The following is a 23724-nucleotide window of genomic DNA, read 5'->3' as shown; positions in this document are numbered from 1 at the left end:
GGCTTGGTGGGGGGGGCCGGTCGCTGTTTGACCAACTGAAGCAGCAGAAATAAAAAGTCAGAAGAACATCGAGTCAGTGTTTGGAGGTGGAGACGAGGCCGAGCTGAGTCAGCGAGGAAGAGTTCAACATTTTAGGGAATCCTCAAAATTCCTCGTTAAGGCTGCTCTGCAGGTGAGCATCCACCTGAGCTGACGAAGTCGGCTTCTGTACTTCAGCTATGAAAATTAATAACGTGCTCCTAATTATGTGGCATTTGTGGCGGCTCACACCCAAAACACTTTGGTGCTAGCAAACAAACACTGAAGTCGTTCGCAGTCCTGGAGAGTTATTGATCGACTCCTCAAAAAACAACACGCCGTGTTTGGCTGCACTTCTGCTGGGAAGCTTTCGCTGCTGCAGGAAAGGAGGGAGAAGCAGCAGCAGATTGCAGCGCGTTTGGTTTGTCCAGGATCCACTTCAGCTGAACACCTCATCGAGCCAACACATCTACCTGTGCAGGTGTGTGAGGGCCTGAAACCGGGCATGAAGAGCGCCTTCTCAAGCCTTTGCTGTTTGGAAATGCAGCTGACCGCCATCCTCCGGCTGCTCAATTAGTGTCATGTTTAAGGAAAAGTAGACGAGTCCACACGCACCAGCACGCCTCACTCTCCTCACGTAGCCGGTGCTTCCTGTCGCTGCTGCTCGTTGTGTTCACTGATGCCGTCTCTTACAGAGTCCCGCCCGGAGCGACACGTTAGACGACCTCAGCTGATTTTATTTCTGAGGTCTCGGGGACGCAGAGAATCTGAGGATCTTTTAAAATGCTGAACTTTTCCTGCTTTTCCACTGAACACATAAATCTGCACGAATGATTCGCTACGACTAAGACGACACGACTCACACACATCATGCATCACGACGACACGCAGACACACTCAGGACACCTGAACACGCACACACCTAGAGGGGAGCGGTTACCTGCGGTGGAGGTTTTAGAGCAGGGTCTGGGGGGAGTGGCTTAGTGGGAGGAGCAGGTCTGTCATGAACCTGATTGGAGAGGAAACAGGAAGCAGAAGCAGAGTGACAGCTGACAGACTCAGAGGTCAGAGGCCAAACGGGCAGGTGTGTTAATGTCAGACAGAAGAGGAAAAAGGTGCTGGAGCGTGCCACTTCCTCTGAGCCGTCGGCAACGTTTCACTTCATGTTTCTGCGAAGCCTCGCCCGCTTCTGCTCGAGTCTCAGTATTAATTTTACTCACTGCAGACAGGAAGTTTACTCAGAACGGAGCAGGGCGAAGGAAGCGGCGCCACAGCGCACACAGTCATATATGCTCAAAGTAACACCGTCTGTGATGTCATTCGATACAAGAAGAGAAATATGGAAACATATTTTGGGAGCTTACAAGAAACCTTTTCAAGAGATTAAGGGCGATGCCTTTGAAAGAGTCGAATATTTAGCAGGATGAGGTTTAGAAGAACTGGGTGCGTTTTAAAGGAAACGTAGGAGGTGTTCGTGGATTAAAATAAAGAAAAACCCCAAACCACGAGTGGTAGACCTCACTCACAGAAAATCAACAAAACCAAATCTTTACTATTAAAAAGGCCGATTTCAAAAATACAAAATTCGCTCTCCACACACATCTTAATTCCCTTAATGCTCGCTCAGGCGGTCTGCCATGGCGTGCTGCACCACTCCAGCTGCAAACAGTCAGTGTCGGCGTGTCTGTGCGGTTACTCTGGTTACCTCTTTTTGGGGCGGGGTCAGCGGGATGTCCGTCTGAGGGTTCAGGTGGTATCTGAGAGGTCGGACCTGCTCTCCGTTCCTGCCGTCCACTCGCTCCATCGCCGGAGTCCTGGACGAGAAGGTGAGTAAATCAAAGAGACACGGGCAGCTCAGGTGTGGACTCGTCCTCAGAATCTCTGTGATGCTCTTATTTTATTACAGTTTGTATGTTTCAGAACAGCTGATCTAAAGTCACCGCACCTACAGGCCACAAACACAACACCGGCCGCACCAGTTCAAGCTGCTGCAGGTTTGTGGAGGGTGGACACGAGGAGCTCGGGGTTTTTACATGTGTTTAATCACCTGAGCCGCTCTACAGGCTGGACACTACACCATCACTCTGCTTTCTGTTTGATTCCTGGCTGTGAAAATCAAAGCTCTGTGTTTACGCAGGCTTTCCCATATATGAGAAGTTTCATTTAAAAAGTCTGTTTACTGAGCAGCTCCAGCTGTGCAGCATCATAGACAACCAGACGTTTCATTGGGTGTTTGTTTTAATGAAGGTGATTTTGGCCAAATTTAACAGCACAACTTTCGTTTTTTAGATCTATAAATCATCAGTAGAACAAACATTACGAGGCCCTGCTGCTCAGTTTGCTGATTGTGAGGAGTCAGGTGGGAAGGATCCAGGTAAGACTTAAAGCTGCGCCAGGAAAGCGCGTCCTGAGACGTGCTTGAAGGAGCCTCAAACTCTGACTTTGTTTAGTTTCTGCAGGAGGAGACGTGGACCCGCACAGCTTTAAGTCCTGACCTGGTTCTGATCCACAGGTGAGAGCAGACAGTCAGTGAGGTGAAGGAAGCGGGCGAGCATGTCAACGACAGCAGAGACACTTTATCAGCATCCATCGGCCCAGCGCTTCATCACCTCTCTGACTCTAACGGGACAGAGCACAGTGCAGGACCCTGCAGGTCCAGCAGTACCTGGAGACGTGGGCGGGCGTTACCTCCAAACCCCACATCTCACAGTCAGCCACACTGCATCATGGGTAAGAAAGAGCACATCAGAACCAGGCTGGAGGTGGAGAGAGGCGGTACAACTGAGATGAAGCTAACTGTTTCACATAAGGAAGACTGCACTGGTTTAACTGATCTTCATCAGTCACACACACACACATGCGCACTCACCACATGAACACACACACACACACACACACACACACACACACACACACACACACACACACACACACACACACACACACACACACACACACACACACACACAGCACACTAGGGCTGGGTTTTTATAATCGATTCATACGATTAAAATCGATTCTGGCTTGGATAACGTAAAATCGATTCATTAAAATCCTGAATCGATTTTTTAATATAAATTTATTTTGCCCGAAATGCCAGAATCTCAGGTGAAACTCACAAAATTTCAACAACCACCAAACAGCTAAAACAGTAAATGAGAGCAGGAACACGGATTCTGCACAAAGACTTAAACACACAGCGCGACCCGCGGATCAGAATCAGTGAGATGTGACTTTCTCACGGTCGGGGCTGGAAGCCGACAGCTCGCTGACTCTGATGTGTCGGCGGGTCCGCGCTTGTGTTCACGCCCTTTATGAGCCGATTCTAAAGTTGTTAGTTTGATGTCTCTCCAAACAATATTGACCGAACCAGCAGCAAAAGAAGATCCAAACTACGCTTCACATGAACATCATCATGGACTCACTCTGACTTTTACTGTTTTGCTTCCACCAGGATGCACAGCTCTCTCTCCCTCTCTCTCTTTGCGCTTGTTAGCACCAGTCTACCGTTGTCTTACAGGCTGTCGGCCGATGTTTTTTTCCTTTTACTTACTTCCGAAAAGAAAACCTCATTTCTGCCGTTCAATACTGAACAAATTTAAACTTTTTAAAATTATGCAAAATGCAAAACGCCGTGTCTCTAATAAAACCGCTGTAACTCAGAGGTGATGTTCATATGTTGATTAATGGTTTTCTTTCGTTTTTGATCTACTGCAGAATATTTTTATAAAATCCCAGGCCAGGAAAATCACCTTCATGTTTTTCTGTGTTTTATCTTCAGCTACTTTGACACAAAGGCCTCTGCTGTGATGCTCACACCTTTGATAAAGTCTGCGAAAGTGTCAGCTTCCTTTTTATAGATACAAAAATATGTAAATGTACTGATCTGAATTATAATATTTCTGACTGTCAAAATTTCCCAGATTCAAATGAATCGTGGATGGAATCGATTCGGGACCTTGTGAATCGGAATTGAATCGATTCTAGAAATCAGTGACGATACCCAGCCCTAACACACACACACACACACACACACACAGACACCACAGCACACACACACACACACACACACACAGACACACACACAGACACACACACAGGGTTACCGGTTGTGCTGTCGAGCTTTATGAAATGGGCTGTTCGGTCCCAGGCAGAAGAGACGCTGACGGAAACCAGGGAAACGAAGAGCGAGGAAGAGGAGGACCACCGGCAGGATGAAGAGGAAGATGACAAGCAGGGCGACTCGTACTGGATCCGATTCTGAACGCAAAAACACGAAGGATTAACGGGCGCTGCGGAGAAGACGAGGATCGTCTCATTTTTGGATGGTTGCTCAGAGCGAAGCACCTCGAGGCGCTCGAGCCGGGCCGCTGTCCACGCTGCCGCCGTGACCCGAGTACCTGCAGTCGGGCGGAGCCCAGCCCACCTCGCAGTGACAGTTCCTGTTGCTGTTACACACCTGCAACACAAACACACAAAACAGACTCACACTGTCACCAAGAACAGCAGGGACCCGGTTGTAGCTACAGTCTGTGGTAGCAGGCGGAGGTCTAACTGCTGCTTCTGCCTCCACCGCCTCAGCTGGAGGTGTGCAAGGAAACAGAGCTCATCGAAGGACACTACGGTCTCATCTGGAGCCAAGTTTCTGGACCTTGTTGGTGGAGTTTTTCATGCGATGGGGGGTGTTCACCACTAGGATGGTGGCGAGGTGGAAATGTTGTAGGTGGCTGAGTTTATGCTAACAATGGGACTCCTTCTTTTATGGGACTTTGGAGGTAAATACCATATTATCCATCGTTGATCTGCACACGTCTGCTGCCACGAGACACTCTCACAAACATAAATCAGTTTAGTAACGCAGCGTGCTTATGTGAAAGTAACAGTAATCTAATTACTTTTTTGCAATAGTAATCCCTTAGTTTACGTGTTACTTGAAAAAAATAATTCGATTACGCGTTACTGCCCATCGCTGCTCCTAACCGTCTCTGGCGGTGGCGTCTCCCTGTTCTTGTCTGTACGGCCGACGCATCGACTCAGAATTATAAGATTGTGTTTAGAATTACAGAGTTTCTGAGGTTGTTGTTCTTTTGCTTTAATCTGAAGGATCCTCCCAAAGTGCAAGGCAGTACGTCTTTCTCATGACCAGCAGGGGGCGACTCCTCAGCACATAAATCATGACCTCAGTAAACACTGATGAGTTTATTTGGTCTCATGTGAAATTATGGTGGAAACCTCTGTCTTTGTGCCAACGTATACCTCACACATTTTTAAACGTGACTCACCCCGTGGCCGTTGCATTTCCTGCGACACTCGTCCACACCGAACACTGACACATCCTGACACTTCTGGTTCAAACAGGCCTGAAACAGCAACAAAATCACACTTCTACAAAAGTTTGTTTCAAGAAATTCTCACAAAAATCTTACAAAACTCGGAATATTTGGAACTTCAGTGGAACATTCGGTTTTATTTAAGGAGCTTGGAGAAAAAAGCCACTGGACTAAAGTTTCTTTGAAACTTTATTTTTCTTTCCCAGCTGCTTTGTTAACCGTGACCTGGAAGACTGTGAACCTACACAGACGCTTTGCTTTTAATCCTTTTTTGTTGTTGCATAATTAAAATCACTGCAACTAAAGAGAATTAATTCAAATACAAACTGTCCCCCAGCCTGTAGGAGGCGCTGTCTGACCTTGCCGCGGCCGCATGCGGTGCCGTGGGCCACGGTGGCGGGGTCGGACACGTCGTCACCCAGGTGGAAGAAGGTGCCTCTGCAGACCAGGTCGCTGTTGTTGAAGTGGACCCTGGTGGTGAGGATCTCTGCGTTGGTGCCCAGCAGGGGGCGGTCCCTCCCACCCTGACACTGGATCCTGCCGCAGTGAACGTCCCTGCATCGGCAAGCAAACGTGACAGGAAGTGAAGTGCGGGAAAAGCTGGAATTTTGGTTCCCATAAGCATAGCAAACGTCCAATTTTTGGTCTCCAAAAAGAGATATGATTACACACACACACACACACACACTCACACACACACACACACACTCACACACACACACACACGGGCATGATGGGATTTGTAGGCCTGCAGTACAGTAACGCAGCAGTGACCATGACAGTGCCCCTGTGGACTCACGAGTTCCTGCAGGGGATGTAGGAGCCGTTGGTCAGCTGACCACAGTTTCCATATTTGTTTCCCTTTTTGTTCACAGACGAGAAACAGACGGCGGGAGCGCTGGTGGCATCTGAAGACAGAAATAAAAACCAGTCACAAATGCACGTTTTAAACTGGTTTAAACCAAAACAGCCAAAGTTTAGTCAGAGTACAACAGAAACCAGGCTTCAAACAGGAGCTGGCTCAGTGCAAACTGGTTTAAGCTTTGTTGGCTTCAGTGTTGTTCACTGTGCGGGTCAAACTCACTCCAGGTCGCTGGTACGTGAGGTGCAATCAGATTTAGGCTCAAATAAGCTGTGATAAATTGTGATTGATAGGAGATTTAGACTCGGTTTAAATCTATCTGCTCATTCTCAGCTGTGTCGTCCTCACACAGCTTTAAGTCCTCATTTGTGGCTCACAGTGATCATTTCCTCCATGTTTAATATAAACATCCAGCACAGGACAGGAAATGAGGGACAGGTACAGACTGGAGTCTTACTGGGTCCCCACAGCGTCTGGCACTGGCTGTGCATGCTGGCGCAGACTCCTCCATAGCAGTAGGAGGCGCCCTCCTCACAGGGTTCCCCGTTCTGCAGAAATACATTGGGGGGGCAGTAGGGGGAGGAGCCTGTGCAGTACTCAGGGAGGTCACATTCCCCGAGAGGCTCACGACACACCGAACCCGCCGCTCGCAGCTGATGGAGGAGGAAGAGGAGGAGTTAGATGAAAATACTGCAGGAAACATTGTTTTTATATTTGTGGGCATCGACGTCAGCCTGACCTTACAGTCCTGGCAGCAGATACCATCAGATGAGCACTGAGCTCCAGGAACCAGCTTACAGGTGGAGGCGTTACAGCAGGGGTCCTCACACTCCTGACCAATCAGAGCACAGCAGCACATCATCAAGAAGGAGAACAAACCAAAGTAACGTGTGTGACCTTCATCACTGCTAGGAGTGACGAAGAGTAACTGTGACTGAAACTGAAGCAAACGTGCTGCAGAAGCAGGTGAACAGGCGAGTACCTCCAGCAGGCCGCAGTCACACTCCTCTCCCTTCTCCACGTAGAGGTTTCCACAGCGAGGTCCTCCCAGCAGGTGCTCCGGCTGTGGCACGTTGAACAGACACATACCGCCGCCGTGCAGCAGGCTGACGGACAGATCTGCAGCGCTGCAGCTGCTGAATAGCTGACCCGGCATGAACCTGAGGTCAGAGGTCACAGGACAACGGTATTACACGGCTAGAAACAAACCAGGAAAGCCTCAGGACTGAAAAATGACACCGAAACTGAACCTGCGGCTCCTCTAATGGCCACTTGAGGCTCCAGCAGAGAGCCAGTAAACAACAGACACATTAAGGCTGCGTCACACGCAAACGGCGTTTTTGATCACTGATAACTGAGATTCTTTAAAACTCCTGCCAGGGTGCAGATTTTCAAAAACTCAGTTTTTGCGTTTACGTGTGGACGAGGAAAACTGAGAGTTAGTCACGCAACGTCAAAGCTGTGCGCCTTGTTTGATGTGGCGCTGCGCCACGTTGTTGTTTACATCAGATTATTTCTACAATGGCGGATAGAGATAAAATACGATGGCTGTTAATCCGACTATCTGCAGTTTTGTCCTGCTTACATTTACACACAGTTACCGTCCCTCCGTTTAGAAACAAAGAAACAAAAACGGAAAATCTGTGTTTTCAAAAATACCCGTGTTCATGTGGACGGAGCCTAAGAAGTCCGACTTCACAGCATATTTACAGCCTGATGCAAAAACCAAACGCTTTGGTCTCTGTGGATAATTTCATTTAGGCTTTATCGGGTTTTTACACGACAGACTGAGCTGATCGAACAGGAAACACGATCCAGCACCGGAGCTAAGGTCACGGTTCACCTTTGTTTTCAGCCTGAAGTGCGAACTCTGACCTGACGGGTCCGAGGGCGTAATAAGAGGTACTTCTTGAAAATGAATAGAAAATTCAACAACCTTATTTAACTTTATTTGACCGGGCGAGACATTAAGAGCACATTCTTTGGGAAAAGGGGGAACGACTAAAAGCAGCTGTGCTCCTGCTGAGACGAGACCTTTAAGACTTCAGAGATGTAAAGCAGTTAAAGCACAGAGTAAAGAGAGAAGCCGGACTCGAGCGATGAGTCTCAGCGGGGTTGGGGGTTCTGGTCTGATGCTGACCCGGTTGAGGGCTCCATGATGCAGCCCCCGAGCCGCGGCTCGTTCTGGCAGGAGCAGTGGCGCTCCGCGGTGTCGTGGCTCATCCCGAGGTTGTGACCCAGCTCGTGAGCAACAGTTGAAGCCACGCCCAGAACACTGACCAGGTGATCCTGACAGGAAGAGAGAAATCGCTTCGTTTTTATGGAGCCAAGTATTTTGTCAGTAAAGTGTAAAAAGATCAAAATGTTTTACACTAAAATCTTGTTTGGCTAAAAATGTAAACGAATCAATAAATCAGTGACACAGGAAGTAAACGGAGCTCGACGCGAAGGCCGACTCACCACGTTGACGCCGCCCGACCTGTCTCTGGAGCACATGGATGACTGAGACGCCATCCCCACTGTGGTGCCGTCAAAGGACCCGCCCCTGTGAAGAAGAAACGAACACGTGACGACCCGAACCAGGAGCGCTGCGAGACTTTTATTTTGGTAAGTGCTCCTACATGACGAGCTGGGCGTTGTCATGGCGAAGGCGTGGCAGCAGGTCTCTGGTCCTCCACTCCAGGAAGTTGCTTAGGGTGTCGGTCGGGCTCTTCTCCACACGGATCTTGTCGCGGTCGCTCCAGATCTCCAAACCCGTGAGCGCCACGCGGACGTTCAGGGGACGGTAGAACTGAAACAGAAAGAAGAGGCGGTTCAGGTGCGCTGCTGCTGCAGCGTTACAGAGGCCGGCTGTGACAGGAAGTCAGAGATCTCACCCAGTCCACCTGGTTGGCCACGTCCAGCATGCGGTAGATGATGGTGTTATTGTTCTTCTGGTAATTCAGAAACTGTGGAGCAGACTGCAGCTTTAGTCACATCAGGATGGAACAACCAACATGTTAAACTGCAAATCAAATGCAGCAAACGACAAAGAATCAGTCGGCACATTTCAGGGTGAAACAAACTGCTGCCATCTTGTGTCGAGAACGCGCTACTGCGGGTTAAAAACCCCAAACAGCTGAAACTCTATAAAAGACATTTGTTTGGCTCGCTGCAGCACGCCCCTCCTCTCTGCTCCAAACGCCAGGCCATGTTAATTGTCAAATCACATGACCTTTGCAGGTCAGAGGTCACCGCTCTGCTGCATTGAGCCGGGTCCCATCAGACAAACCTGTGAAATCCCGCTTTGAAGAGGTAACTAAGGCTACGTTCACACTGCAGGCGAAAGCGCATCAAATCCGACTTTTCTCATATCGGATCATGGTGTGACAGCGTGAACGGCACAAATCCGATATTTTCAAATCCGACCTGGGTCACTGTCATGTGGTGCTGAATCCGATACATATCTGATGTTGTAGAAAGCGACTGCTGTTTGATGGTCATGTCGCATTAAATCCGTCTTTTTACGTCACCGACACAAGACAGGCGCCGATTATCAGCGCCGGAGACAAACGAGAAAGCATGGCGGCCATTGTTAAAGCACGGGCCCTTTTTTCTCAGTGTCCTTCTTTCTCTAATTAATTTGTCAAAATTCTGTCGGTTACGACTCTGCAGAAATCGATAGACTGCTGCAACAACACCTGCTAGCTCTGTAGCCGCCATTTTTCCTTCCGCAAACAGAGCCCGTTGTGTGTGACGGCTTCTTTTGCGCATGCGGGCCGCTTTGAGGGCCGTGAACCGTTCACACTGGAGCGCGTTTGCAGTCACATTTTATTTGCAGTGTGAACAACCAGACAAAAAAATCAGAAGGAGCTTTAAGACCTGCAGTGTGAACGTAGCCTAAGAGACACACCGACAGACCGTCTCAAATACATGCACACACACGCACACACACGCACACACACACGCACACACACGCACACACACACACACACACACACTGACCTCCTGGTGATCGGCCACCAGCACCAGTTCGATGTATTTGGTCTCAGACAGGATGTCTCTCTTCGTCTGCAGACAGAACACACACAGAGGTCAGGTCAGAGGTCAGGTCAGAGGTCAAATGGGAGTAAAAGTCTGACGTATTTGTAGTTTATCAAACTTCTGCAGTTTAACGACCCCGTCAACAGCTGCTGCACGAGGGCTGACCTACAGTTTGAAGCCTCCAGACTCGCTCACCTTAAAGAGAGTCGCCTTCTCTGTGAGGCGAGTTTTACTCACATAAAACAGGAACTGCTGATCTGACTTTAACACGTCATCTAACATCTTAAAACTCTTTAAAATTCCTGCTTTGTTGAACAAAGTCTGGGGAGAGGAACGGCTTCACTTCCTGTTTGACTGCAGGTGAAATACTGGAACGCTTAAACACGCGGATTGTTTCAGGCGTGTGAGATCTGTGAGCACAGCACTGCGTCACTTCACCCTCCATGTCCGTGGGGGCGTGGCTCCTGTCACCGACTGTGGGCCAGAGCCTCTCCAGATCTGACCTCCTGGGGGCCCTAAGCCTTACCTTTGCAAACACCTGTAACACATTCCTTGTAAGCACTTCCTGACTGTGCAGACTATAACTCAGCTCTCTATAAAAACATGGCGGCCTGTCTCACCCTGTGTGTGTGTGTGGAGCTGTGGATGGGGGGGACGGCGGTGTGCGACACTCCACAGCCTCCTGCAGCGTCATCCTCCAGGGGGGTGGTGGAGAACAGCAGGTGGACTCCTCCTTCATCATCATCACCTCCTCCTCCACTCTCCCCTCCTGCACCCTCCTCCTCCTCTTCCTCCCTCGCCTGGTGGTGGTGATGGTGGTGCTCTTCCTGTGGCTGCAGCTCAAAGCTCAGGGTGGCGTTCAGGGCGACGATGCCACTGCAGGAGGAAGCAGCTGATTAACAGGGGTCCTATTCATATTTCTAAGCACACACACAGGAGTGTTTACCTTTGACCTCAGAGCTCCACTCTAAATATTTCTATCACATAACAATAAAAAACAGAATAAAACTGGTTTTTATTGATTTGTTATCATGATGCTGACGTCACAGGAAGTAGGATGGGCGTGCAGTTATGAAATCATTTCGAGGGAAATGATGACTCCGTTTTTTTTGTGCAGTTAGAAAATAAATTCGCGATTCATTTCACAAACCAGACTCGGTTCTTTTCACGGCGACCTACAGGCTGCAGGAAACCACCACAGAGCTCGCTGAGCTGCACAGAAAATCTTTGTTTTTACGTTCTCAGTAATCCAACCTGATGAATAAAGGTTAATACAGCTTGTGTATAATCTGAGCTCAGCGATTACTCTCGGGGCCGGACCCTCTCTCTTCACGTGCTGATAAATAAACCTGATAATCGTCCTGCAGCTCGAACGTTTTCTGTGTCAGGTCAGAGGCCGTTGATCCGGATCAGTTCGGCCGGCTCTGGAACGCTGACGCTTCACTCGGGTTTTCTGCCAAGAACACTGCCTTAAACACAAAGACCTGAAACATCGAGTCCTGGACTGAGCGGATTGGAGGTTTTTAGGTTTAAGGAGCTTTCTGACATGTTTTTGGTTTTTGACGTGACGCAGCAGTGAATCCCACCGACTGAACGTGAACATCTGTCAGTCTAAACACAGACAGCTGTCAGCGATAAATATTCATATTTCAGAGAGCAGCCGCCTGCCTGACACTCAGCTTCGACCCGTCAGCAGAAATCTGCAGCTTCTGTTTTTGCAGAACAGGATGAGCGTTTGGAAACCAGCGCTGTCTAAACACGACGACTTCCTCCTGAACCGTGCGTCTCCGTTTGTCAGGCTTCACGTCCGTTCGAGCGTTTAAGCACAGAAACTCTTTTCTTCTTCCTTCCTCTCTCACACTGAAATTACTGTATTTTTATAGTGTCTGTATTTAATACGTACAGGAACCTCTAACAGCTGTCTCCACCTTAAACTCAGAACAGGTGACCCTGAACTCTCCTGCAGACGTCCCAGGATGCAGTGGGGCTTTCTCCTCCACTCTCTGTGGCATGTAAAGGTTTATCTTCTCTCAGCTTTAGTTTGTTGTATCTTGCTCTTAGTTTTTCAGAGGAAAGGAGGATTCAGGATCACCTGATCGAGCCCAAAGAGGAAAGTTTCAAAGCTAAAGTTGAAAGCAGAGGACGTCTGTGTCCTGAAACCAAGCCGAGGATTCACGGAAGAAGGGCCGAACGCTCGACTTTTAGAAACTCTGAACCACAAATAAGCCTCCAGCTGAGAGCGAGAGGCGCTGTGATGGGCCTGAAAGGTTGTCCTTCCTGTTGGGGGCGGGTACTGACCGGAGTCCCGAGCAGGTGCTCAGAGCCACTCTGGACTGGGGGAATCCTCTGACGCTGCCGTGGTAATAACAGTGAGTCTGCAGGCGACATAAACACAACAGCATCTGTCACAGCTGGACGACTCCACGGGGAAGGTCTGACGGCTGCGGTGCGTTCGCTGACTCACCACAGGGTTGGCCATTACAGACACTCCGGTACCGTTGGGGAGGTAGTAGAAGACGTTTGGCGGTTTGGGCAGCAGGTCGCTAAAGAGACACGACAAAGATCAAAGTGTGTGAGAGACGGCGAGAATCAAACAGCAGCATTAACAGAATCACATTCAAACGAGTGATGCGACGCGCCCTCGCGTTACGGCCTCTCAAACAACCTGCGATGTGCCAGGCTGGTGTCAGAGCACAGCTTCCCAAAACAGTTAAATATTACAACACCAAACACCAGCTGATAGTTGGGAGGGGCTCAGAATAAAGTCTGACTATCCCCCACATATCAGCTGTAAACTAACGTCAACAGGAAGTGATCGAGTCAGAAACGGCGAGTGTACGCGACGACGACGACGACTGAGAAAGAATTCAGAATCAAACAGCAGCGATAAAATTAAAAATGTCTCCTCAATCCGACACAATCCGCAGTGACGGCTGCGACATCTTTATTTATATCAGCTCAGATTAACGTCACAGGAGGTTCTGTACATGTGGTGTTTAATGTCACGCCGCTCAGACTCACTGGTTCTTCTCCAGCTCCAGCAGGAAGAGTCTTCCTCCCACCTCCAGCCCACACTGCAGCCTGTCAGGGTGGCCATCCTGGGAACACAGGAAGAACAGTTCCTTCATTTAATGAGCCGATTAAACTCTGGAGGAAAGAAAAGAACAGGATGGAGCGCGTCCAAAGGGCACAAATACCCGAGGCTAACGAGACGGATTTGCACATTCAAATTACTGCTGAGGGCACCTGTGGAGGTAAACAACAGGGGCATAAATGATTGGCTAAGATAACAGAAACTAACAGAGCTGTGGAGGGGCGGAGCTTCCTCATTGCTCTATATCCAGTCACCTGCAGCTCTAACAGCTGTCTGAACTTTTCCAGGTACCACAGAGGGCCTATGTGTGCCTGAACCAATCATCATCTGGATTTTTATTATTAAACGCACTTACTGCTCAACTTCATCATCATCATCATCATTTCATACCCTGAATTAAAAGCACCAACTCTCATAATTCAGCGAGCCCACTCCCACTCTCATTGTTCCGCTTCCACCATTTTTACTTCATTCCGGTGACTTCCTTTCTTCTGCTCCTTTAGGATGTGGCGGTGCAGAGTACATCCGCCATCTAATCAATACACCTTCCTGTCTTAATGGAGCTTCTCTCTGTAGTGCAGGCACTTCCTGTCCAGCGGCTTTCTCCTCTCAGCTCTGGAGGAAGTGTAGGAGTGTGTGTTACTGGGTGTAGCAGCAGTGTTCCTGTGAAACCCCCGTCATGGGGAGCAGCCACGTGGCCGTTCCTGTGGCTGATGACGCCCTGCTTTTCCTCATAAACCTTTGCTGCGCACCGAGGCTCAGCGACTGAATCGGGCCCCGCTGTGTCGGGGTCGGAGCTAGAGCTGGACGTCCTGTTAGAGCCACCTGACACATGCTTTGAAATCCCCTCCATCCACATGTTTCTGACATCAGCCAGATGTTGTGCACTGGGCTTCTACACTTTTCTCACTGCAATGCAAAACGGGATTTCAGTTTCCTTTGTTAAAACATCGTCCCGGCAAGCACGGCCGGGACGAAGTTCATGGTGTATCCCAAGTTTACCTGAGCTCTTTCTTGTGTCATATCAGCGGTCCCCAACCCCCGGGCCCCGGACTGGTCCGTGAGTCGTTGGGTGCCGGGCCACGAGAGCTGAGGCTCGGGTGTGAAATTTATGGTTTTCAGGGTTTTTATCATTAACTCGGTTTCCCTGGGTCTTTTCCCGCATTGTAGTTGCGTGTCTTATTTTGAAAGGGATATTTACACGTTACCATAGCGACCTGAGAGCATTAAGGGGCAGAGAGGAGCATGTCACTCTCATTGTTGTCGTGGCATTTCAGGAGGACGCTGCTAATAAAGTTACACACTTACACAGTGAATTCCGGTTCGTTATTATATTTACCACCGTTTTTGTCTCGGTCGTGTCATTTTACTTTGCGTTTATTTATCCGCGACATCTTAAAGGCCGGTCCGTGAAAATACTGCCTGACATTAAACCGTCCGTGGGGCAACAAAGGGTGGGGACCGCTGATCTATATCATACTCAATACAGAACATGTCCTGTTCGAAAGCAAATCAAACAAATCAGTAAACCACAGAACTTTTTGCCGTCTTTAAACTAAATGAACATCTGGATGGTCGTGTTCGCGTTTCCTCAGCACGACTGTGAAGCTCTTCTTTGAATTTCCACATGGACTCCTCCGTTCTCTCTCTCCAGGTAGAATCACCGGCTAGCCCAGAGTAACGCCTGATCTTTGCCTCACCTGGTTCCCCATCACTGTGTGTGGGCGGGGCTGCCTGTAGCCCCACCCACAGCGAGTCCAATGCAGAGGTGGCAGCAGAAGTGTTTGTTTAAAGCTGCAGACACAGCTCTGCTCTCTTTCCTGTCCCAGGTGCATTTACGGTTCCTGAACGCAGCACGGAGCCGCTCCAGGCCGCTGCCGCGCTGCGATCGTGGAAATGTGCAGTTCTTAATATAATCTGGGGTTATATTGATTTCTGGATCATATCACGTCACACTGGGGGAACTGTGGGACCTTCACACAGCTCTGGTCTCACAGCACACAGTCAAACTTTGAACATCTTTCATTTTGTTACACAAAAAAGCAGCTTTACAACTCACAGCTGACTCATGAATAGTCAGCGTGAGCATCTCTGCTCTCCTCCCACTCGATGATTAATAACCTTCAGTTCTGTTTTTCTGGAAAGCTGGACTAACATGTGGCCTGGACCGCCCTCGCTCCGTTCGGATCTTTCTTTTTAGTGGTGATACTAAACAACAACACGTATTCCTCACATCATGGGCTGCAGTCCTGCAGGGTTTGAACGGGAGATTTTGGGTGAAGTTCTCCTTTAAAAGTGAACAGAATTCCCCTCTGAGGCGTGCTTGTTTCCCCCACCCTCTCTGAACTTTGTACTGTGGTGGGGTCAGATTATTGTGCAGCAGGATGTGTGTGTGTGTGTGTGTGTGTGTGTGTGTGTGTGTGTGTGTTGGCTGAGTCATGATCGTTGCAGCTGGGAGGGTCCGACTCTGAGAGGCAGCGAAACTGAATCAGCGACACACTAAACTCTGCGAGCTGGAAACATGCAGCTGTTCAGACCTCTGATTGGTTCCTCCAGACGAGCATGACAGCGCCCCCTTTAGGTTCATTTCTAGAGCACGCAGCTGATGTACAAAGATTTTCTTTCACCGCTAAAAGAAACAGGCGTGACTCGAGTTGCTCTCGTGTGCATTTTTTTTCTCCAAACGGTCCAAATAATTCCCTGAAAGCAGACGAAGCAGCTGGAACAGATGTTACTGTTCATGTTACTAAAAATGGCGAGCGTGTTATTGCAGCTCTTAATCTGAAGAACAAGAATTATTAAAGCAACAAATGCATTATAGATGTAAGATGGTTCATAGACTGACGTATTTAGAACTGCAGAGACAAACTCTGGGCGGAGAACGGCGGCGGCGGCGTCGCTGCTGGGTCATTTTTGAGTCGGCTTAATTCATCGCTAATCAAATCAGAGTGAAACACAAAACGTAATTAGCTCCACTGCAGGAACTCTGCTTTTTAAGCCAAATCAGAAACTCCACAGTGCTGTGGTTCAGGAGCTCCACCCGGCTGGAAAATCCTGATTTTGATCTGAAATAAACGACTTTCTTATTGGCGAATCGTTTAATAATCATAGATTTAAGAACTATGATTAAGTACTGCAAACAATAAAACTGGACACTTCATTATTATCAGGAAGTCCTAAAAACTCCCTGAAAAGCCTTCAGCTGATCCAAAATGCTGCAGCAAGAGTCCTGACAGGGACTAGAAAGAGAGCAGATTTCTCCTGTTTTGGCTTCCTGTTAAATCCAGAATTCAAAATCCTGCTCCTCACATACAAGGTCTTAAATAATCAGGCCCCATCTTATCTTAATGACCTTGTAGTACCATATCACCCTATTAGAGCACTTCGCTCTCGCTCTGCAGGCCTACTTGTTGTTCCTAGAGTATTTAAAAGTAGAATGGGAGGCAGAGCCTTCAGTTTTCAGGCCCCTCTTCTGTGGAACCAGCTTCCAGTTTGGATTCAGGAGACAGACACTATCTCTACTTTCAAGATTAGGCTTCAAACTTTCCTTTTTGCTAAAGCATATAGTTAGGGCTGGACCAGGTGACCCTGAATCCTCCCTTAGTTATGCTGCAATAGACGTAGGCTGCCGGGGATTCCCATGATGCACTGGGTGTTTCTTCTTCACTCACTATGTGTTAACAGACCTCTCTGCATTGAATCATATCTGTTATTAACCTCTGTCTCTCTTCCACAGCATGTCTTTATCCTGTCTTCCTTCTCTCACCCCAACCAATCACAGCAGATGGCCCCGCCCCTCCCTGAGCCTGGTTCTGCCGGAGGTTTCTTCCTGTTAAAAGGGAGTTTTTCCTTCCCACTGTCGCCAAAGTGCTGCTCATAGGGGGTCATATGATTGTTGGGTTTTCTCTGTATGTATTATTGTAGGGTCGACCTTACAGTATAAAGCGCCTTGAGGCGACAGTTGTTGTGATTTGGTGCTGTATAAATAAAATTGAATGGAATTTCTGTGATTTTGGTCCTGGATGCGTCTCCTTGTCTCACTTGGTTCCCTTTGTGTCCTGCAGTCTCTCTGCATTTGTGAGTTGAAGCTATCGTGCTTCCACTTCCTTCTCTCATGTTTGAACTCCCATCAGCCTGCACAGCTGAGGTTCACAAGGTCGTCCCCTGCAGGTCATCGACCTCGGCTCGCTTCTCCTCTGCCAGGTCGTTGGGCGTCGCTGAGACACTAAGACCTTTGTGATTGGTTTTGCTAAATTTGCTCTGTGTTTTTTTCCCCCCTCGATGCTAATTGGATTCTCCCGTGCTTAGATTCACCGTCGCCTGTCGGCTCAGCCGCTCACCTTCAGCTCATTCAGCACTTTGAGCCACGCTCAGTCTGCCCTCAACATCACTCCTCCATCAGCTTGACTCACTCCGAGCTTTCAGCCAGAAACAAGTGCGAGTTACACAAAGGAACATAACAGTCAGAGATCACGGAGTTCTTCATATAACAGCAGTGCAATTCACTGAAAATATGGAAACATTAATGAATGGACTGGACCCCGTCGGACACTCCGGTGGGACAGCTCTGGTCCTCTTGCTTAAGAAACCTGACGTCTTGCTATCTGCAGACATAAGCGAGAGGCAGTCACCTGAATATATGCTATATGTAGCCTCATTTCCACACACTGCAATGATGATGTTCCTACAGACTAACTTACAGGGCATTTAAGGGGAGGCCTGCAAACTCCTGAAACGCGGCCCGGTGACACGTACAGCTGTGCCCGCCCTCTCAGCCTGCTGATAATCAGCCCTCCTCGTGTGTCTGAGCACATACATGTGTTTTAATACTTCAGGAAAAGTTCATTGCATCACTTTTTTCTTTCACTGTTGTGATTGTTTCTAAGGTTTTTATTGAAAGTACATTTCTGCTCCACAAACCTAATTATAACCTCATCCTCCCCTCGCTGTGTTTTTCAGCCTCTCTCACCATCTGTTACCACCCTCCCTTCTTGACAGGTTTCTCCCTCTTCGCCCCTAAAACTCGCTCTCCATGCAGTGAGGTCATGTCTCTCGCCCGGCCTCCAGATGATGTCAGAGCTGCAGAAACTCTGGGCGAGGCCGAGAGCTGCCGACCACAACAGAGCAGGAAGAAAGGCCAAAAAACAAGGAGGAGTGAAACAGCAACAACAGGGAGAGAGCTGAGGCCTGGTTTACGTCGCGTGTCAGGAAGACACAGTAGAAGCACGACGTCAGGCGCCGCCAACGACAGCCAAACACAAACAAGAAGGCCAGAGTTGAACTTTGTTCCAGTTCTGTGAAAGCCCAAGAACGGCTCGCGTGAAGGAAAGCAGGACTGATCCCACCGGTGTTTGATGTTCTCCGAGCCACAGCTCGCGTTACACGACATCCACGATGTTGCAACATCTGCTGAAAAGATCCTCCCTCAGAGGAAGGCTGACGGTGGGGGAGCCGGGTGGGAACGGTCTGTGGCTACTTTGTGAACGGATGGATGAGGTGACCCTGAGCCATGTTAAATGGAAGTTCTTCCTCCCCACCATCACCATATGCAGTTTATATGGGACCATCTGATCACTGGAGATCACAGCTGTAAGGTCGTCAGCTTGCAGCACGAAGCAACTTAAGACTGTTGCCATGGGGAGCTATGGGCAGAGCACCACCGGTGATGGTTTTGCTGGTCAGAGCTGATGGTCTGGGGTCCTTCAGCCCCGCTCTCCTACTCTCTCTTCCTAAACTCCACGTTCGCTCCTGGTTGGGTGGGGTTGGGATGGGTGGGGGTTTCTACAGGAAATGATTTCAGAGCTTCTCTCAGCAGCGCAGGAAGTGTCCATCCTCTAACAACGCTCTTTCCCCAACTTCCCCTTCTTCCCTCCTGCAGTCAGGTCTCAGCGTGCCTACAGGAAGCTTCTGGTGAAAACCATCAACGCTGCGGCTTCCTTCCTCTCTCAAACAGTCACAACGTCTCAGAAGTTGGACTGAAACTGAGACAGAGAAGGTAAAGCCGCCGATTCCTGCTGCTCGTCTGCAGAATAAACTCCGCAGCTCTGCCGTCAGTCTTTGTGGAGCGCTCAAGTTTGAGGGTTTCCGTTCAGGTCAAACGAACTTTATCCAGCATTACCAATAAAGCTACACACGCTTTTCTCACAGTCACTGTAAACGATACCTTCTTTACAAACTACACCACAAAGAAACAGCCTCCTCACAAACACCTGCGACTGTTAGCTAACATGAATCATCCAACAGCATCTCAGACGCGTGTGCAGCGCGTCAGTGTATCCATCAAACACAGACACAGTCCAAGCAAGAGTCACGACTTTGCCCACTGCTCCCACACTCGCTGGATGAAGACGCAGTCAAACAAAGCCTGGCTAACATGTAGCGTGTCCTCCATAAATGGAGACTTCTCCAGAGTCTTCAATGATTACTGCAATCAGCTGTTTCTCAGAGGAGTCTCGTGGCCTGCTGATGCACTCCACGCCCTCCACAGTGGACTTCAGTCTCAGTGAGCTTAGTGCAGATTCTGGTCTGAACCTACGATTAGCAGGAAGGTCTACGGTCGCTGGCTGAAGTCCACGATGGTGGACTTGGACAATGCTCACCTCAGATTGTCTCTGTGGAAACTGACTGTGGACAGCATCGGCCTCTCAGAAGGACAGTAACATTCAAAAACGTGCAAATATCATTTTTTTGGCTCAGAGTGGATCTCTGTGGGAGGACTGCACATGTAAGTCCACGCACAGAGAAAGGCAATCAGGCAGCATTAGCCTAGCTGAAGGATCTCATTTGTGTTGTATCATCACCTGAAGAACAACATGTTGTGTTTGTGCAGATGATTTCTGTGTGCAGGAAGGACCCTGTAACCTGTCCAAGTAACGTCAGTGTGGAAACACACAATCTGTGCTGACACTTCCACCCCCACAGCCCGGCCACGTCTGCTGGAGATAATCTAGTGCCGGGCAACACAAAGACTTCATGATTTGATGTTTGACAACAGAAAAAAATATTACAAATGAGGACTGGTGAATATTGAAAAAGTGAAAAACATGATTTAAAATCTCCTCCTCTTGTGTTTTCAGCTGTCTGTCCTCATAACGCTGCCGTACATGCAGTTTGTGGAGGCAGAGCTTCACGCCCTTCATGTCGTGCCCAAAATACTCGCATCAGGTAACCGCGATAACAGATGGGCGGGTTAAATCAGCTTTGTTTTCTCAAATAGGGAAGGGAAGTGTGTGTTTGAATGTGTTTCCCACCCATCCCGAATATCCAGTTCCAGCTGGAAACCAGACTGAGCTCAGGACCACTGCACCAACACAGATACTCCACCCAAACAGCAGCACCACCTCGAAATGACATTTTCATCCTACCCGGAAAGCTTCCTCGAGGCTCCGTCTCTGCCCGTCCACCAGAACGAATGGGCGAGTTTTTGCCAGCAGTGGGCGTTGGCGTCTGTCCACACCTGAGAACAAAGACAGACGGTGAACTCCAGCAAGCTACTGGGAGAACTGGGAACACGGGGTTCCAGACAGAGGCTACACGATCATGTTGTTTCTATGGCAGTTTTATACTTGCTAATTATTAACAATTGATCTGAGAACCAAGTGTGTGCTGTCTGACAGCCAATCAGAGGCCGTCCGCCGTCTGGACGCTCTGTCGTGTTCACGCAGGTTACAGAGAGGCAGTCCAATTAGCTACCACGGCAACATGCCAGGTATTAAATTAGAAAGAGGTCAAAGGTTACACCCGTTCGTATTGCTATCTTTAAAAGCGCCCTCATTAGCTTACACTGTTCTCTGTGATGTCATGAGGATGCAACTATTTTTCACATTTATTTTTAACTTTAAATTTATGTAATTATATAATCAGTTACTTTCTTTTTTTAAAGTTAGCCCAGACTTGTGAAAAGTAGCAGATCCACAGTGATCACAGATAAGAGTGATTGTGCGTTTTTGCCATTCTTCAGCACAAATGTCTCCACCTTATACGAGCAGGGACACTATTGGGTGACGCTTAATTAAGCAATCTTAATTGTAGACGCGTACATAATCGTGATGGACGTGATTCTGGAACATCTGGAGTTTAATGTAATTTACAGAATTATAAACCTCTATGTGACAAAATAAAGTCAGACAGAATTATTCAACATTAGAAGCCACATAGCAGCCTTTCCTCGGCTGCCATAGTGGCGTGGTCACAGGTTTGAGTCTGTCACGCAATCTTCCAAAACTCAACAAAAGTGCTTCCATGTAGGTCCGCCTTCAAGATGTGTTGTTATGGCAACAATGGCAACAACACCAAGAAATCCTAGATCGATCCAAATGGTCATCAGTTTAATCCAGACAAAGGGTTAATCCAGCTGCGGAGAACTGGCACCACCACCATCACCTCACGCCCCACGAGGACCTCACGCCCCACGAGGACCTCACGCCCCACGAGGACCTCACTCCCCAGGTTAAAAACTCACACTGGTCCCCACAGAAACATATTTATAAACACAATAATACACACGAACAGGCTGAAAACTGAAACAATCCTTGATTAAATGTTTTTAATGAAATATTTCTCCTACATTTTCTGGCTGTAGGGCACATTTGTTCTCTTTTATTTAATTATTTTTTAAACCTCTAATTTTGGTTTTTCCTGATGTAAAAATTGACATTTTGGAGGACGACTTTGCACATAACCAGGACTAGTCTCAGTATAGTTATATTATATTACTTATCACAGCTACATTCATTGTTTCCTGTTCTTTGATTAAGTAACTACTTCATACATAAATAAATAAAATTTAAAAATATTTTTGAAAATTAAATTAATGTTTTTATTTTAATCCCAGTGATTTTTCTTTTTACCCAGACTTCTTGGGTTTTGGACATGTTCATTATAATTTTAAAATTTTCATATTACCAAGTTAATTTAAGTAGAGATACAGTATGTTCAGCTTTATGATTCTTTCTCTGATTATTGTTTACACATTTCTAATTAAATGTAAAGAGGCTCCTTTATTTTTTTGTTTTATTTTCAATAAAAATAGGTTGAGAAGACCAGATTCAGTGATTTTTGGATGAATTACATGGTTACTTTTTAAGCTCCGGGTGTATTCCTGAATGACGGTCGGCCCCATCAGTCGGTTATCGTTACCTGTCACCGTGGCTGTCAGACTGTCGGTACCGTCCGTCTGTTCATCCCGAGGCAGACTCCCCACATCCTGGGGTGCGTTCAGGGACCGGCAGACGATGAACGCAGCACGGCCGCTGAGCAGTAGCAGCAACAGTCCGGTAGTCCCGCTCATCCTCTCTGCGTCACCGGCAACCAGCAACAGGTTGCTGCTGTCTGATGTGTGTGTGTGAGGCAACCCCGTCCCGCTCCCGTTACCTCACCGTGTCCGAGCTCTGGGAGAGGCTCCGCTGAAACTCCATGGCGCTTCTTTTCCATGTAACGCCCACACAAAGCGGCGTGTGCTGTCCCGAACCCCGGGCGGGGGAGTGTCCGTTACTGTCGGTAAAGTAGCGGGAAATCACGGCTCTGGCTCGGACCGTTATCTGCGCAGCTCCAGCCAAACGTGTCATACAGTCCCAGACTGAGCGCCAGTCCCGGGAGGACCCCGCCAGCTCCTCCGGCTCAGGCCGTTTGTTTCCGGACAGCTGGGTTCACCCGTGTTTGGAGGCCTGAAGCTGCTCATTAACATAGCGCTCCGGACCGTCCGCGTTTATACTGGGACCGACGGTGACGTCAGCAGGCTGGCCGAGGAGACAGGAAACACAGCGAGAGACCCTTCAAAATAAAACAGCGTAAATCTTTATGTACGTGTTGCAGCTATTTTAAAGATTATTATTATAATTACTAGAAAATGCTAGCTGTTTTATAAACGATTTAGCTTTTGATGAGGAAATTGTAGTATTTCTTATCAAATGCTTAACATTCAAATTTATTAAATTCACAATATTCGTTTTTTTCCTGCATTTTTGTGCCAAAATTGGAGAGAAAATGATTTAGCATTAACTGGAAAAGTGCTGGGTTTGTACTTTTATTTATTGCTTTTTTTAAATAAACAGATTCAGATTAAATAATTGAAATAATGAAAATTATTTTTAATTTTTTTTACCTTTTTAATGAGCAAGATAAAATAAAATAAAAAATAAAATACTTCCCGAAAAAGTAATCCCGTTACTTTACTGATTACTTATTTTCAAAAGTAATTAATCACTTAGTTACTTAGTTACTTTTTAAAAACACGATTTACAACCTGAATAGTTTATAAAATGATAGATCTTTCAGCCCAATTCTACATTTTTACACTCACTCTTTCAAATAGATGCAAGTAAAACACAGCAGAAAATAAATAACATCAAAGACTCAGCGGTCCTGTTGCTCTATTTTCACCTGTAAAGCAGGAGTGG

General features: G+C 47.9%; 1 protein-coding gene across 2 annotated transcripts in view; it reads right to left on the bottom strand.

Annotated features, from left to right (window-relative positions):
* adam15 (ADAM metallopeptidase domain 15) overlaps nt 1-23091 on the bottom strand; it is a 26953-nt gene extending 3862 nt beyond the window's left edge. The window contains exons 1-21 of one of the 2 annotated variants that reach the window (XM_005941052.3): nt 22466-23091; nt 20692-20783; nt 13255-13331; nt 12698-12776; nt 12532-12608; nt 10854-11109; nt 10195-10260; nt 9087-9158; nt 8832-9001; nt 8671-8755; nt 8351-8499; nt 7193-7370; nt 6950-7042; nt 6668-6863; nt 6148-6256; nt 5708-5903; nt 5301-5378; nt 4366-4477; nt 4125-4278; nt 1724-1832; nt 959-1027 (exon numbers count right to left, since the gene is read on the bottom strand). In XM_005941052.3, coding sequence (XP_005941114.1) covers nt 959-1027; nt 1724-1832; nt 4125-4278; nt 4366-4477; nt 5301-5378; nt 5708-5903; nt 6148-6256; nt 6668-6863; nt 6950-7042; nt 7193-7370; nt 8351-8499; nt 8671-8755; nt 8832-9001; nt 9087-9158; nt 10195-10260; nt 10854-11109; nt 12532-12608; nt 12698-12776; nt 13255-13331; nt 20692-20783; nt 22466-22616 — 2568 coding nt within the window. In that variant the 5' untranslated portion in view covers nt 22617-23091. The remainder of the gene's footprint in view (nt 1-958; nt 1028-1723; nt 1833-4124; nt 4279-4365; nt 4478-5300; nt 5379-5707; nt 5904-6147; nt 6257-6667; nt 6864-6949; nt 7043-7192; nt 7371-8350; nt 8500-8670; nt 8756-8831; nt 9002-9086; nt 9159-10194; nt 10261-10853; nt 11110-12531; nt 12609-12697; nt 12777-13254; nt 13332-20691; nt 20784-22465) is intronic. The other variant, XM_005941053.3, reaches the window with a different exon arrangement.
* Nucleotides 23092-23724: the final 633 nt, after the last annotated feature.

This window comes from Haplochromis burtoni, unplaced genomic scaffold (assembly GCF_018398535.1).
Source record: "Haplochromis burtoni strain Fernald_Lab_line unplaced genomic scaffold, NCSU_Asbu1 Contig_295, whole genome shotgun sequence".
Taxonomy (NCBI): domain Eukaryota; kingdom Metazoa; phylum Chordata; class Actinopteri; order Cichliformes; family Cichlidae; genus Haplochromis; species Haplochromis burtoni.
This window is presented reverse-complemented; position numbering and strand designations above follow the sequence as displayed.